At 53.8% G+C, this 13,458-nt stretch overlaps 2 protein-coding genes across 2 annotated transcripts; one reads left to right on the plus strand and one right to left on the minus strand.

Moving 5' to 3' along the window:
* Positions 1–1,257: 1,257 nt before the first annotated feature.
* On the minus strand, positions 1,258–1,753 carry LOC127325925 (ethylene-responsive transcription factor ERF110-like). The gene is made up of 2 exons (XM_051352755.1): positions 1,367–1,753; positions 1,258–1,278 (listed from the first exon to the last, which is right to left on the minus strand). The coding sequence occupies exons 1-2, from the start codon at positions 1,751–1,753 to the stop codon at positions 1,258–1,260; spliced, it is 408 nt and encodes a 135-aa protein (XP_051208715.1).
* A 1,234-nt stretch (positions 1,754–2,987) lies between these two features.
* On the plus strand, positions 2,988–13,065 carry LOC127325933 (uncharacterized). Its single transcript, XM_051352759.2, has 2 exons — positions 2,988–4,916; positions 12,588–13,065. Exons 1-2 carry the CDS (start codon positions 4,129–4,131, stop codon positions 12,661–12,663), a joined length of 864 nt encoding a protein of 287 aa, XP_051208719.1. The 5' UTR covers positions 2,988–4,128; the 3' UTR covers positions 12,664–13,065.
* The last annotated feature ends 393 nt before the right edge of the window (positions 13,066–13,458 follow it).

Genomic DNA, 13,458 nt, shown 5'->3' on the forward strand with positions numbered 1-13,458 from the left:
CTCTTAAGGCTGTGAAGCCCTTAATAAGAGTCCAGGCTCTGATACCAGTTGAAAGTTCAGAGATGGTAAACCTAGAGGGGGGTGAATAGGTTTCTACAGATTTTAATTCTTTCTTTGCAATATTAGGCTTTGCGGAATATAAAGATGAGCCTAATGCAAACTAGGTGAAACAACCTATATGAGGATACAAGTAACTCAAGCACGAAGGCTCTCACAGGCAGTTATATCACAAGTAAGGAGTTCGGTTAGAGATAACCGATAGCACGCGGAGATGAGGGTTTATTCCCGTGTTCCCTTCCTTTGCAAGAAGGTACATCACGTTTGGAGGGGTGGAGGTCCCACGAAGGATTCCCCGCGCCACGAAGGCTCACCCTATTCTTCGGAGCCTATCCCACGAAGTAATAGCTCACTCACTTGTGGTAGACTTTGAGGTAGCCTCCAAACCGTCACAATCTTGTCAGGAGCAAATCCACAGCCCAGATGCTTCCGGACCTCTCTTGCCCACCTAGGGTTTCCAAGGAACCCTAGAGAGCAAGTTTCTTGATGAATACAAGAGGGAATAAGATTTGGCTTGGTAGAACAGTAGATCGGGTCCTCCTCTATGGTTTCCCCGGAGGGATTTGAGTTTGGGTGGAGGAGGAGGGAGATCTGAGGCTTTTGGTGTTTCTAACAGTGGAGTATGAGAGAGAGAGAGAGCTCAAGAACAGCTTGTAGTGTAGTGCCTACCCCTTCAGAGGCAGAAGAAGGGGTATATATAGTGTCACTTGAAATGTGGCCGTTGTCAACTTACCACCTCAGCTTTCTCCCCGAGAATCCCCATCAACCGGACCAGGGACCGGACCGTCCGGCGCACGGCCCGGTCCGACCGGGCCAAGGACCAGACCGAGACCGGAACGGTGAAGTGTCGCGCAGAACTCCTCCCAAATGGCATCAACGCAGGAGCCGGTTGGCGCCGGGGCGCCCGGTCCTGCACCCGGTCCGACCGGGCGACTGACCGGAAGTGTTCGGTCCAAACCGGACCGCTGACCGGGGCAGATTCGTGTCTTCCAGTAGTCCCCCCGGATGGCATCAGCGCAGGGGCCGGTTGGCGCCGGGGCGCCCGGCCCTGTGCCCGGTCGACCGGGCGGCTGACCGGAACTGACCGTCGCAGGGGTCGGTCCGACCGGGTCTCTGACCGGCAGGATGCTGTAGACCTCTTTTTGATTGTTGTCGAAGTGGGGGGTCTCCTTTAGCCTTCTTGTTCCTTTGATACACCATTTATGCCTCTTTGGCTAATACCTACGATTATCATTACAACATGTATTAGGCCAAATACTCTAGCACGGAAGTGTCATTGTTACCAAAATAATGGATAAGGGTAAAATACCCTTACAGCGTAGAAGGCTTCCATGGCGGCGACGTCTTCGGAGAATCGACGCGCCCACTCGAGGCGGAGGGCCTCCTCGCCCTCGGCGATGAGGAGGCGCTGCTCTAGCTCCCGTTGTCGGCGCTGCTGCTCGCGCGTGATGACCGGCGGCAGCGGCGCGAGCATCTCCGCCTGCTCCCGCGTCCAGACATCATGAAAGTTCATGGTCCGGCGGGAGCGGCCGAGTCGCCAGGCGACAGCGTCGTACGCCTGCGCCGCCTCGTGCGCCGTATCGAACGTGCCGAGGCGGATCCGCTCATCGCCGGAGCGGATTTCCACGTCGAATCGGCCGCTCGGCCACGCCCGAATGCCGTGGTAGCCGGAGGTGGGGCGACAGCGCGGAGGCATCGTCGGTGCGGAGGGGGAGCGTCGGTGCGGAGGCGGAGCGTCGGCGGGAGAGAGGGAGAGGTGGGGAGAGAGATGGAGCGGCGCAGAGATGAAGTGCCGCGTGGAAAGTTCAGGTCGTTGGCGCGTTCGCGCGTGTCGCTTTTATAGCGCGCGCGGCAGCGGATGCGGCAATTCTCCCGCGCGGAATAGCGCAAACGTGCGCACGGTAAAGATTTTAGCGCGCTTGCTTTTTTCCCGTGTCCGCTGGAACTTCGCGCGGGCGCCCGCGCGCGCCAAACCGGCAGTTTTTTTTGCCGCGCAGCCGTTTTAGCGTGCCTGTTGGAGTTGCTCTTATGACTGGTCTTTTGTGTTACCCTCAAATAAATAACAGCCCTTCATTTTCGTCCATCTAAAGGACTAGAAAATTTTATACCATTCTCCAAAACGTGACAAGTATGTTACATACCTTTGCCAAATTTCGCACCAAACAGAAAAAGGCTGTAAGGGCATCTCCAACGCCGCATCCAGCGGGGGCACCCATACCAAAATAGCCATCCAATTCTGTCCGGTTTGACCCAAATCTCACGCAAATCTGGGGAGCTTTTGCGTGGCCACGGACAGACTCGCGCGTCTCGCGTGTCCTTTTCTATCCGCACATGTCCGGATGAACCCCACTTGGGAGCCACACATCCCAATTTTTTCTCCCTCCTCCTCCTCTCTCCTCTATCTTCACCCCCTTTCTCCAACTTTTGCCCAGCCGTCGCCGGATTGTGGCTCGCCGGAGGAACTGCGTCGTCGCCCATCGCATGGAGTATGCTGTCGCCGTCTCCTCCTTTTTTAATCACTACCGGAGGTCGCTGCAGCTGAAACGAGCTCCGCTCGCGCTGCGCCTCACCTGCACGGAGGCGGCCACCGCTGGCGAGCTTGCGGCGAACTCTACCCGCGCCTCGCCTCGCCTGCACGGAGGCGGCCGTCGCTGGCGAGCTCCGGCCGCGCTGCTGCAGGGCCAGGCCGCCCCGCGCCCTGGGCCGCGCCGCGCCCGACGCGAGCAAGGCCGCAGCGAGCTCCCCTGTGGCCGCCGCGCGTCGCCGCACGGAGGCGGGCGTCGCTGGCGAGCTCCGCCCACGCTGCTGCAGGGCCAGGCCGCCCGCGCCTTGGGCCGTGCCGCGCCCGACGCGAGCAAGGCCGCAGCGTCCTGGCTCCTGGCTCCGCGGAGCTCGGCCCGGCCGCCGCGGAGCTCGGCCCCGGCCGCCGCGGAGCTCGGCCCCGGCCGCCACCCACTTCCCCGTGGCCGCGCGCGTCTCGGCGGCGCGGAGCCCGGCCCCGCTGCCCCGCCGCCGCCCACTCTCCCGTGGCCGCCGCGCGCTCGCTTGCGGCGGAGCCCGGCCCCGTGGCCCCCGCCGCTGCCCACCTCGCCGCGTCCGACTTCATCGCAGTCCGCCTGCCTGCTGCCCGGCCTGTGCTGCACGGCGCACCAGATGGGCAGCTGCAGGATGGGCGCCACGGCCGACGACGCACGCGGCGAGAGCTGGGAGGCTGGGGGCGCCGTGCTTGCCTGCCGCCCTTGTCGCGGCGCTGGTGGCGAGGGCATGCGCATGCGCTTGCGTCGGCCGTGCTTCGGGCCCTGGTCCTCTACAACGCCAGACACGGAGAGCTCATCGGCGGCGTTGTGCCCACCTGCTGCACCAGGGACGACGGGGCGGGGCAGAGCTAGCTGGGGAAGGGCGGAGGACGCCGAGGCCGGAACTCTCCTCGACGGACTAGTACTAGTACTATTTGGGTCTTCTTCGCGTTGGGGAGTATTACTCCAGACGGACATCCGCAGGCCATCCGCGTGTCCGGTAGACGACCCGGATAAAATGGACTTCCGTTTGGGTCTTAGAGCATCTCCACTCCTCCCTGACGAGGCCCCCGAACGACGTTTTTTTCATCCGGACGGCGAAATTTGGCCCAGTCGCGCCCCTGGTTCCTCGATTTCGTCCGGATTTGGGCCTAAATTCATCCGGCGATCCCACGCCATCCCCGGCCCCCTGGGGAGCGCTCGGGGACTCCGGACGAAACGAAAACGCGGGAAACGGCGAGGAAACTTCCCGCGCGTCTGGTGGCCCCAACTTGTCGGCAAGAGACACCGATCGTCGTCCTCATCGCATCGTCTTCCGCGCGCTGTAAAAGCCTGCCGCCGTTCAGCATTCGCCGGCCGCGTATTCCACGCGGCGAGTTAATGTCGTCGCATCGTCTTCCGCACACGCATCGTCTTCCGCGCACGCATCGTCTTCCACGTGGCATTAATCGCCGGCGCCCCCCGCGCCTATATAAGCCGCTCCGCTCGCCGCGACGCCCTTGCTCCACTCTTCCTCCATTCTCCCTCCACTCACCCTCCACCTCCACCTCCAACGATGGCGTTCTACGACGACGACGGCGCATCCAACAACGGGTTCCCCCGCCAATCTCTCCACACGTGGGAGGGGCACCTCCTCCACCAGGCGGGGTACCCCTGCCCGCCGGACACGAGGCCCCCCGGCGGCGGGTGGCGGCTAAGCGCTGGTGGCGTGCCAATCCCGCCGCCGCCCCAGGGCCACGCCCTCGACGTCGCCATCGAGGAGGCGCGGATGGCGATGACGGAGGAAGAACGCGCCGACCTGCGCCACCACCCCGAGAACTACACTCGGTGGAATTCGTTCTTCCTCCGGCGGTGGGAGTGCGAACTGGCATCCTACGACGGCCCGCCACCTCCGCCTCCGCGCAACAACGCCGCGGGTCGCCGGCGTTGGTGGAGCGCGCCGGATAGGACGCTCCACAACGTCCTCGAGCACATCGAGGGCGGCAACTCGCCGAGGCTCACGATGCCCCCTCCATCGAGGGCATCGACCAGCCGCCAATGGGGAAACAGCTGGCAGGCAAGGGGTATGGCTGCCAGTTCCTCGTCGTCCGGTTCGGCGGCGAGGTCGATCTCCAGGTCGGCGCCATCCTTGGCGCCGGTGAAAAAGGAGCCGGATTCCCCGCCGAGGCACCGCACGCGCGGCGGCGGCATCGTCATCCGCGAGCCATCGACGGCACAAGGACGGCGCCGTCCCAAGCGCGACCACGACACCTCTGGCGAGCGGAAGCGCAAACCGGCCAAGGTGAAGGTGGAGGAGGCCGACACCGCCGAGGACGCCGCCATCCTCGAAGCCGTCATCGCGAGGTGACAAGGTATCAACTTGTCAATGCCTATGGATTGTAGGCTAGGGTTTAGTTGGAAGTAGAGGGTAAGTAGATCTCGAAGGTTTCAGCCGGAAAGTACTCGACGAATATGAAAACTAGGGTTTGCAGACAATGATTCGATTGATTCTTCGTCCCTCGACTCCCCCTTTATATAGGAGGTGGAGCCGAGGGATTCGTGCTATACAAGTTTACAGAGTCCGGGACGGTTTCTAACTCATCCCGCCAGATTACAAATAACACTTCCTATTACAGCTCTATCTTTTCCTTAAATATATCTTGGGCTCTCGAATCTTCTTATTCTTCGGGTAGTGGGCCTTCATTAAACCCCGGGTACTATATTCGGCAAGCCCATTTGGGATGCCTATGTCAGTAGCCCCCGAGATTTTGCTTGAATCGTAGAGTCAGGGAAAATCTCCTTTATTACGTTTAAGAAAGCTTTAACTTTTTTTTATATTTCTTCACATAAAATTCTATATTGTACAGGGATACTGGTAGTTGGGGCTAGTTCATCTGACGGATCAGGTACTAGTTAATTGCTCTAGTGGCAATCCGCAAAAACCTACTTCAAAATCACGTCCCTGGACATGATCTCGGGATACTGGTGTAAACTTCGACAGGTGCCGCTTAAGGTCTTACCATTCTGTCGAGTCCCAGTCAAATTTATCGGGTACCTAACGCGTCCGTTAGGATTTTTCTTCGTATCTGTTGATACGGATAAAAGTAGCAGAGCGCAGTCTTCGGCGATGCCACGCCCAGCAGAACGGATCTGGGGTCTTACCTTCGCAAATTTGCGGCATTCAGAAATTGATCGCAACTTCGGCGTTCTGAGAATATATTGTCGAGTGCTTTTCCGGCTGTTGGAATGGCACATTTTATCGAGTCAAATATGACTTATACTGCTCTCCCGATGGGAGTATATGTAGAGTTAACTACAACTCGAAATATACTCTCTTGCTTTTCTATTTTTCCTTTGTTAATTTCATCGGGCACGCGAACAGCGTTCCCGATGGGAGTAGCCCCCGAGGCTACAGCCAAGAACTTGTACTTGGTTGTAGGCTCCGCAATTTCTATATTGCCATAGTCGAATTTTTACTTTTTGTCGAAGTAGCCCCCGAGCATTTGGGGAAAAACTTGTTTTTGATCAAAGGCTCCCGAAGTATTGAATAATTCTTCCTGTCGCCAATCTTCTTTAACTTTCCTTGTCGACATGCTTCCCTTAACCAGAAAAAACGGAGTTTCCTGCGTTGCTGTGTTTGGTGTTGTTCGGATGCTCCACAACACGCTTGGTAGTTCTTCTGGCCAGGTATGTCGAGCTTTTTCCAGTGGTCCTAACAAGCGCTTCTTGATGCCATTGCAGATGATACCATTGGCTTTCTCGACTTGCCCATTGGTTTGAGGATATGCAACTGACGCAAAGTTCAGCTTGATACCCACCTCTTCGCAATAATCTTTGAATTCATGGGATGTGAAGTTGCTGCCGTTGTCTGTGACGATGCTATGGAGCACTCCAAATCTAAAGACGAGGCCTTTTACGAATTTTACTGCGGATGCTCCATCTGGTGAATTTATCGGCTTCGCTTCTATCCACTTTGTAAACTTATCGACAGCCACTAGCATGTACTCCTTTCCTCCTGGCCAGGATTTGTGTAACTTACCCACCATATCAAGTCCCCATTGAGCAAAGGGCCATGACAATGGTATTGGTGCTAGCTCTTCTTTGGAGAGTGAGGTTTTGCGGCAAACCTTTGACACGCGTCGCAAGTTCTTACTATGTCCTTGGCGTCCTCGATTGCTGTCAACCAGTAGAATCCTGCTCGAAAAACTTTGGCTGCGATAGCTCGACTACTTGCGTGGTGGCCACATATTCCCTCGTGTACATCCTTCAGAATTATTCTTCCTTCTTCTGGTGTGACGCACCTTTGCAAGACGCCTGAAATACTTCGCTTATACAATTCTCCCTTGACCACCGTGAAAGCTTTGGAGCGTCGAATTACTCGCCTTGCCTCAACTGGATCGTCGGGTATTTCTTTCCTCAGGATGTATGATATGTACGGCTGCATCCACGGTATCTGTATCACCATGACCAGGTCCTGATCTTCTTCTTCGTCCTCTTGCTTTTCCTTGGTAGCCCCCGAGGGTTTCTTCTCCTTCTTTTTTGATTTTGTCGACTTAGTGGATATCTCTGTTATTTCTTCCCAGAATACACCTGGCGGTACTGCAAGGCATTCCGACCCGATGTTTGCAAGAACATCGGCTTCGTCGTTGCTCAATCTGCTAATATGGTTTACTTCGCATCCATCGAACAACTTCTCGAGTTCGTTGTATACCTCCTTGTATGCCATCATGCTATCATTGACTGCGTCACATTGGTTCATAACTTGCTGTGCCACCAGCTGTGAGTCGCCAAAGATTTTTAGTCGAGTTGCACCGCAGGCTTTCGCCATCTTCATCCCGTGTATGAGAGCCTCATATTCTGCTTCATTGTTGGATGCGTTAGGGAACGTCATCCGAAGGATGTACTTCAACTTGTCGCCTTCAGGTGATATGAGTACTACTCCTGCGCCAGCCCCTTCTAGTCTCTTGGACCCATCAAAGTTCATGGTCCAGGTTCTCGATAAGTCTGGAGGTCCTGTATTTTGCAACTCCATCCACTCTGCGATGAAGTCCGGCAGTATTTGCGATTTTATTGCTTTTCTTTTTTCATACGTGATGTCCCGAGGGGAAAGTTCTATTCCCCAAAGGGAGACACGACCCGTAGCTTCTGGGTTGTTCAGTATATTTGACAAGGGAGCTTCATTGACCGCTATGATCGGATGTGCCGAAAAATAGTGGCGCAATTTTCGTGCTGTCGTGAATACTCCATATGCTATCTTTTGGTACTGCGGATACCTTTGTTTTGATGGCGATAAAACTTCGCTGACGAAGTATACTGGCCTCTGCACGCCGTGGAGTTTTCCTTCTTCTTCCCTTTCGACAACTAACACCGTGCTCACCACTTGGGGTGTGGCTGCGATATATAGCAGGAGGGGTTCCCTTTCTTTTGGTGCCACCAGAATTGGCGGTGTCGAAATTGTACGCTTCAAATCCTCGAAAGCTCTGTCGGCTTCTTCGTTCCACTGAAATTTATCTCCTTGTTTTATCAAAGCGTAGAACGGCAGTGCTTTTTCTCCCAGCCTAGCGACGAATCTGCTCAGAGCTGCGACTCGCCCCGTTAGCTGTTGTATCTCCTTCAACTTTGTTGGCTTCCTCATTGTTACGATAGCCTGTATTTTGTCGGGATTTGCTTCAATCCCTCTTGCTGAGACTAGAAACCCCAAAAGTTCTCCTGCTGGGACGCCAAAGGAACACTTCGTCGGGTTCAGTTTGAGGCAGAATTTATCAAGGTTGTCGAAGGTTTCCTTGAGATCCTCGATCAGAGTTGCCCCCTTTTTTGATGTTATGACGACATCGTCAATGTATACTTGCACGTTCTTCCCAATCTGTGTCGCCAAACACTTCTGCATCATCCTTTGATATGTTGCTCCCGCATTTTTTAGACCAAAGGGCATTGTTCTGTAGCAAAACACGCCGTAAGGTGTAATAAACGCGGTCTTTACTTCATCTTCTTCTTTCAATCTGATCTGGTTGTAACCAGAATAAGCATCCAGGAAGGAAAGACGTTCACATCCAGCCGTGGAGTCGATAATTTGATCGATCCTCGGGAGGGGAAAGTGATCCTTTGGACAATGTTTATTGAGACACGTAAAGTCGACGCACATGCGAAGGACCTTAGTGTTTTTCTTCGGCACCAGCACAGGATTTGCTACCCATGTGGCTTCTGTGAATATCTCTTTGATAAAACCAGCTTCTTGTAGTCGATTGATTTCTGACAGCATAGCTTTGCGGTTTGGTTCCGAAAAACGCCGCAAAGGTTGTTTGATTGGTCTCGCTAGTGGATCCAAATTTAGGTGGTGCTCGGCAAGTTCCCTGGGTACTCCTGGCATGTCAGCTGGACACCATGCGAAGATTTTCCAGTGCTCACGGAGGAACTCGACGAGCGCGCTTTCCTATGCGATATCCATGTCGTTTGCGATAGATGTCGTCTTTTTTGGATCTGTCGGATGAATCTGCACCTCTTTTGAATTTTTCTCGGTACTGAAAGTTGACTCTTTGTTTGGCCTTCCAACGTCTGGCAGTACGTCGTAATCAGTCATGCTTTTTGATGCCAAGTACTCAGCTTGCATCCCGAAAGTTTCTGACAACCGGTGGAAGTCCTTGTCGCATTTATCGGCTAAGGCAAAGCTTCCTTTAACTGTGATTGGTCCCTTTGGTCCAGGCAACCTCCACAACAAGTATGTATAGTGTGGCACTGCCATAAATCTAGCATATGCTGGTCGTCCCAACAGAGCGTGATATTGCGACGGAAAATCCACGACTTCAAACTCGAGCCTCTCGATTCTATAATTTTCTCGGGTCCCAAACTGAACGTCGAGATTGATCTTTCCCAATGGATAACTTGGTTTCTCCGGTGTGATGCCGTGGAACCTTGTGTCTGTTGGTTTCAAGTTTGCTAAGGATATGTTCATCTTCCTCAATGTATCTGCATACATAAGGTTTAGGCTGCTGCCACCGTCTATGAACACTCGAGAGACATCAAATCCCGCGATAATTCTTTGGCGAGAATAAGTGCTGGCCCTCTGGTCGAGGAACTTGCTGCGGATGATCTGCGATTGTGAAGCCGAAATCTTGTCCTCACCAATTAAGATACTCAACTGATGGTGGGGGCAATAACTCTGCCATAAACACTGTCGTGAGATTACTTTACGAGCTCTATTGGACGGCCTTCCCTTCGAATCATCAACACTGCTCCATTGGAATTAGGATCAACATAAGGTGGTGGTGCAGGTGCTGCCGCTATTACGAGCTGATGCCGATTGTCGTCTGTAATCGCGGGAGGAGGTGGCAAGTGAATCTCGCCCGGGTTCTCGAGGATTTCTCTGTGCTGCCCGCGCATTAGCGTTCTCTGCATACCGCAACATTGCTTGAAAATTTCGACAATCCTTCTCGCAAGTGCCACCTGTCTTTTTCCGTTGCTGTCGAGGAAAAAATGCATCTGGCACGGTCCGTTCATCATCTCTTCAGGGGACACGAAAGGTCTCGGGAACCTAGGCCCGCTATTTTGCCTGTTGCGTGAATCGTCCCTGTTATCACCCCGCTGCTCACTGCTTCTCTGGTAATCATCTCTGTTGCTTCCTCCTGTATTTGTCCGAAAACCTGCCGAAATTTGACCTGGAGCGTCGTAGTTCTGGTACGTCCGAGGAAATCTTCGCCTCGGCTGATAGTTTCGACCGCGGTCCTCCTCTGGCGACCTGTGTCGTTTGTTGTGGACAGCGTCTTCTCCATCTGCCCATTTATTTGCTATCTCCATTAACGCGGATACTGTCTTTTGGATTGGTCCTTCCCAAGTCTTCGACGAAATCTCCACGCCTGACTCCTGCGACAAACGCATCTATTGCTCTCTCGTCAGATATATTTTCTGCCGAGTTTTTAATGATATTCCACCGCTGGATGTACTTCCTCATTGGCTCATCTGGCTTTTGTCGACACGCTCTCAACTCCTCTAACGACGCGGGTTTTTTGCACGTGGATCTAAAGTTCTTGACGAACACATCCTCGAAACTTTCCCAGCTGTCGATGGATCCTGGAGCGAGTTTCTTTATCCAAGATCGTGCGGCTCCACTCAAATGCACCTGGATACTTTGCATGGCTGTTGCCCTAGTTCCTCCTGTGAGCTTCACCGTCTCCAGATAGTCGACTAGCCAATCCTCTGGATCTTGAAGGCCGTCGAACTTCTTGAAATTATCGGGTAACTTGAATCCTGAGGGGACTCGAGTTTTCCGGACTCTCCTCGTAAAGCATGGCAAGCCACACATATCTTCGTCGGTCAATTCCGGAGATTGCCGATGATCCCTTCTGCTTTGCCGCGCTCTGTCGACTCTTGCCTGTGCTGCTGTGTCTCTTGCTCCGCTTGGCCCTTCAGGTGCTGCCGCTGTTGCTGCTGCAGGTCGTGGACTATTTTGCCTTGCCGCTCCTTCGGGAGGCGTTGATACAAACGCTGTCCCCATAGCTCCAACTCCTGCTACCGCCATATTGTACAATGTTTCCCTTGGATCACCTGGCGGGGGTTTAGACGCAAGGATAAAAGCATGTGTCGCCATATACCCAGCCTCTGGTGTCTTGGGGATGATGTTTCCTCTTGTATCTATCGACATGAAGGACATGTCGAGGTTCTGGACCAAGTGCTCTCTTTCTGCTTCGGGTATGTGTTGCAGCCTTGATCTTGCTCTGTTCCGCGCCTCCCGATGGCTATCACCTGTAGTTCTAGATTGTCGACTTAAATCTGCCCTTCTCCTGCTGGATGCAGAAGCTGCCTCCTTTCTCCTGTTCAACTCAGCTGTCTGTTTTTCCAATTCCCTGGCAGCTCGTGCGAGCCTATATTGATATGCTTGCAGTTCTTCTGGTGTGGCCGTGGTAGCCATTGGTTCTGTGCCGTTCATAGCTCTCGCGGCTCTGTCCCACGCTGCTTGTGAAAGTTGAACTCTATCTCGCGGCTCTGGCCCGACGTATTTGTTGCCCAGGCCTTGCCGCAGATTGGAGGGATCGACGTATGGATTTCCCAGACTGTCGAAAGCCTCGGATGTCTCCTCTTGATCTTCAATGGCGTAAATCCGATGATACTTTGTACTCAGATCTACGTTGGGTTTGGTGACATCATCGTTGAGATTGATGAAGACCTTGCCCAATGTGAGAGATTTGTCGATGAAGTCGTAACTGTCGACATCGCTTGAGCCATCGCTTATATATGAGTCCGCGGATGACTCAAACGACATGTCGTTGAAGATCTTGGCGAGTTTTTCTCTTGTTCTGGTGCTGACGTAATGTGTCGCCGAGGTTTCTTCTTCTCCTGACTCGGTTGACGATGCATAGCTTGAAAAATCTGAATCGATCACCGACGATCCCGACGAAATCAGAATCTCGACACGATACGACCCTTCCTTCTCGACGCGAAAGTGAAACCTTCCGAACGTCATCTCCATGGGCTCCGCCAGATACGCATATGCATCCAAACGGGAGGGTGGGTGAGGAACAAAATCGACAAGACCAGCAGCGATCTGTTTACCTCGATCCATTGTGTTGCTTGCGGTTGACGATGTCGAAGATCTTGAGCGTGCCATCGAGATCAGCTCCTTACGCCTCTAGTTCCCACAGACGGCGCCAATTGACAAGGTATCAACTTGTCAATGCCTATGGATTGTAGGCTAGGGTTTAGTTGGAAGTAGAGGGTAAGTAGATCTCGAAGGTTTCAGCCGGAAAGTACTCGACGAATATGAAAACTAGGGTTTGCAGACAATGATTCGATTGATTCTTCGTCCCTCGACTCCCCCTTTATATAGGAGGTGGAGCCGAGGGATTCGTGCTATACAAGTTTACAGAGTCCGGGACGGTTTCTAACTCATCCCGCCAGATTACAAATAACACTTCCTATTACAGCTCTATCTTTTCCTTAAATATATCTTGGGCTCTCGAATCTTCTTATTCTTCGGGTAGTGGGCCTTCATTAAACCCCGGGTACTATATTCGGCAAGCCCATTTGGGATGCCTATGTCACGAGGTCCCTCCAGGACCTCGTGCCCGCCGAGAACGCCATGCCGCTCGACCAGGCCTGCGCCTGGTCGAGGGAGCAGTGAGAGAAGGAGGAAGCGGAGCGGCAGGCGAGGCTCCTCAAGGACGCCGCTCGCTTCCGGCGGCCTGCGACTCCTCCATCCGGTGCCGTCGTCCCCGTCGTCGACCTCGAAGCCTCCGACGACGAGCTGTACAAGCCATCACCGTCCCCGCCTCTTACCAGCGGCCGGTGGGGAGACGCCGGCCAAGGCAGCAGCCATGCGGCTTCGGCGCCGCCACAGTTCGACGACGACGACGACGATGGCGGCGACTACACGGTGTTCTACCGCTATTTCGGCATGTAGATCGCCGTGTTTTTATATTTACAGTTGTATTCCCCTGGCCGAATTCGAAATATAGTCGAATTCGGTCTCTATATGTACGAACTCCGCCCTCTATATAGTAAATATCATTAAATTTAGTCTAAATTCGACCGTTTTATGCCGTAGTTTGTCAAATTTCCGTTTTTCAAATTTAGATCGCCGTCTTCGCCTGAGATCGCGGCTGAGAAACTACTCCTCACCACGCTAAATTTACGTCCAATCCGAACGTAAATTTCCCCGGATTTCGGTACGGGGAGGACAAACGAGTGGAGATGCTCTTAGCGTTGGAGATGCCCTAACACAGCCTTGGGCCTAATAGCGTTCCTAGCGCAAGACTAGACCCAGGTCGACGTACAGCCGTTTGGTAGCCGGAAGGGGACGAGACCGACCTAACCCAATTCTCATTCTTTCGGACGTCGCCGCCGCCGACCGTCGGTTTCCTCTACCTTATTGTTACCAGAAGAGTTACAGGGAGGTCAGGGATGGATTTACAAGCCA

This window comes from Lolium perenne, chromosome 6 (assembly GCF_019359855.2).
Source record: "Lolium perenne isolate Kyuss_39 chromosome 6, Kyuss_2.0, whole genome shotgun sequence".
In the NCBI taxonomy this organism is placed as follows: Eukaryota; Viridiplantae; Streptophyta; class Magnoliopsida; order Poales; family Poaceae; genus Lolium; species Lolium perenne.

Coding starts and splice junctions, on each gene's coding strand:
- LOC127325925 (XM_051352755.1), bottom strand. CDS start 1,753: ATGCCTCCGCGCTGTCGCCCCACCTCCGGCTACCACGGCATTCGGGCG. Junction 1,279..1,366: donor AAGCCTTCTACGCTGTAAGG/GTATTTTACCCT, acceptor TGATAATCGTAG/GTATTAGCCAAAGAGGCATA.
- LOC127325933 (XM_051352759.2), top strand. CDS start 4,129: ATGGCGTTCTACGACGACGACGGCGCATCCAACAACGGGTTCCCCCGC. Junction 4,917..12,587: donor CTCGAAGCCGTCATCGCGAG/GTGACAAGGTAT, acceptor CTATGTCACGAG/GTCCCTCCAGGACCTCGTGC.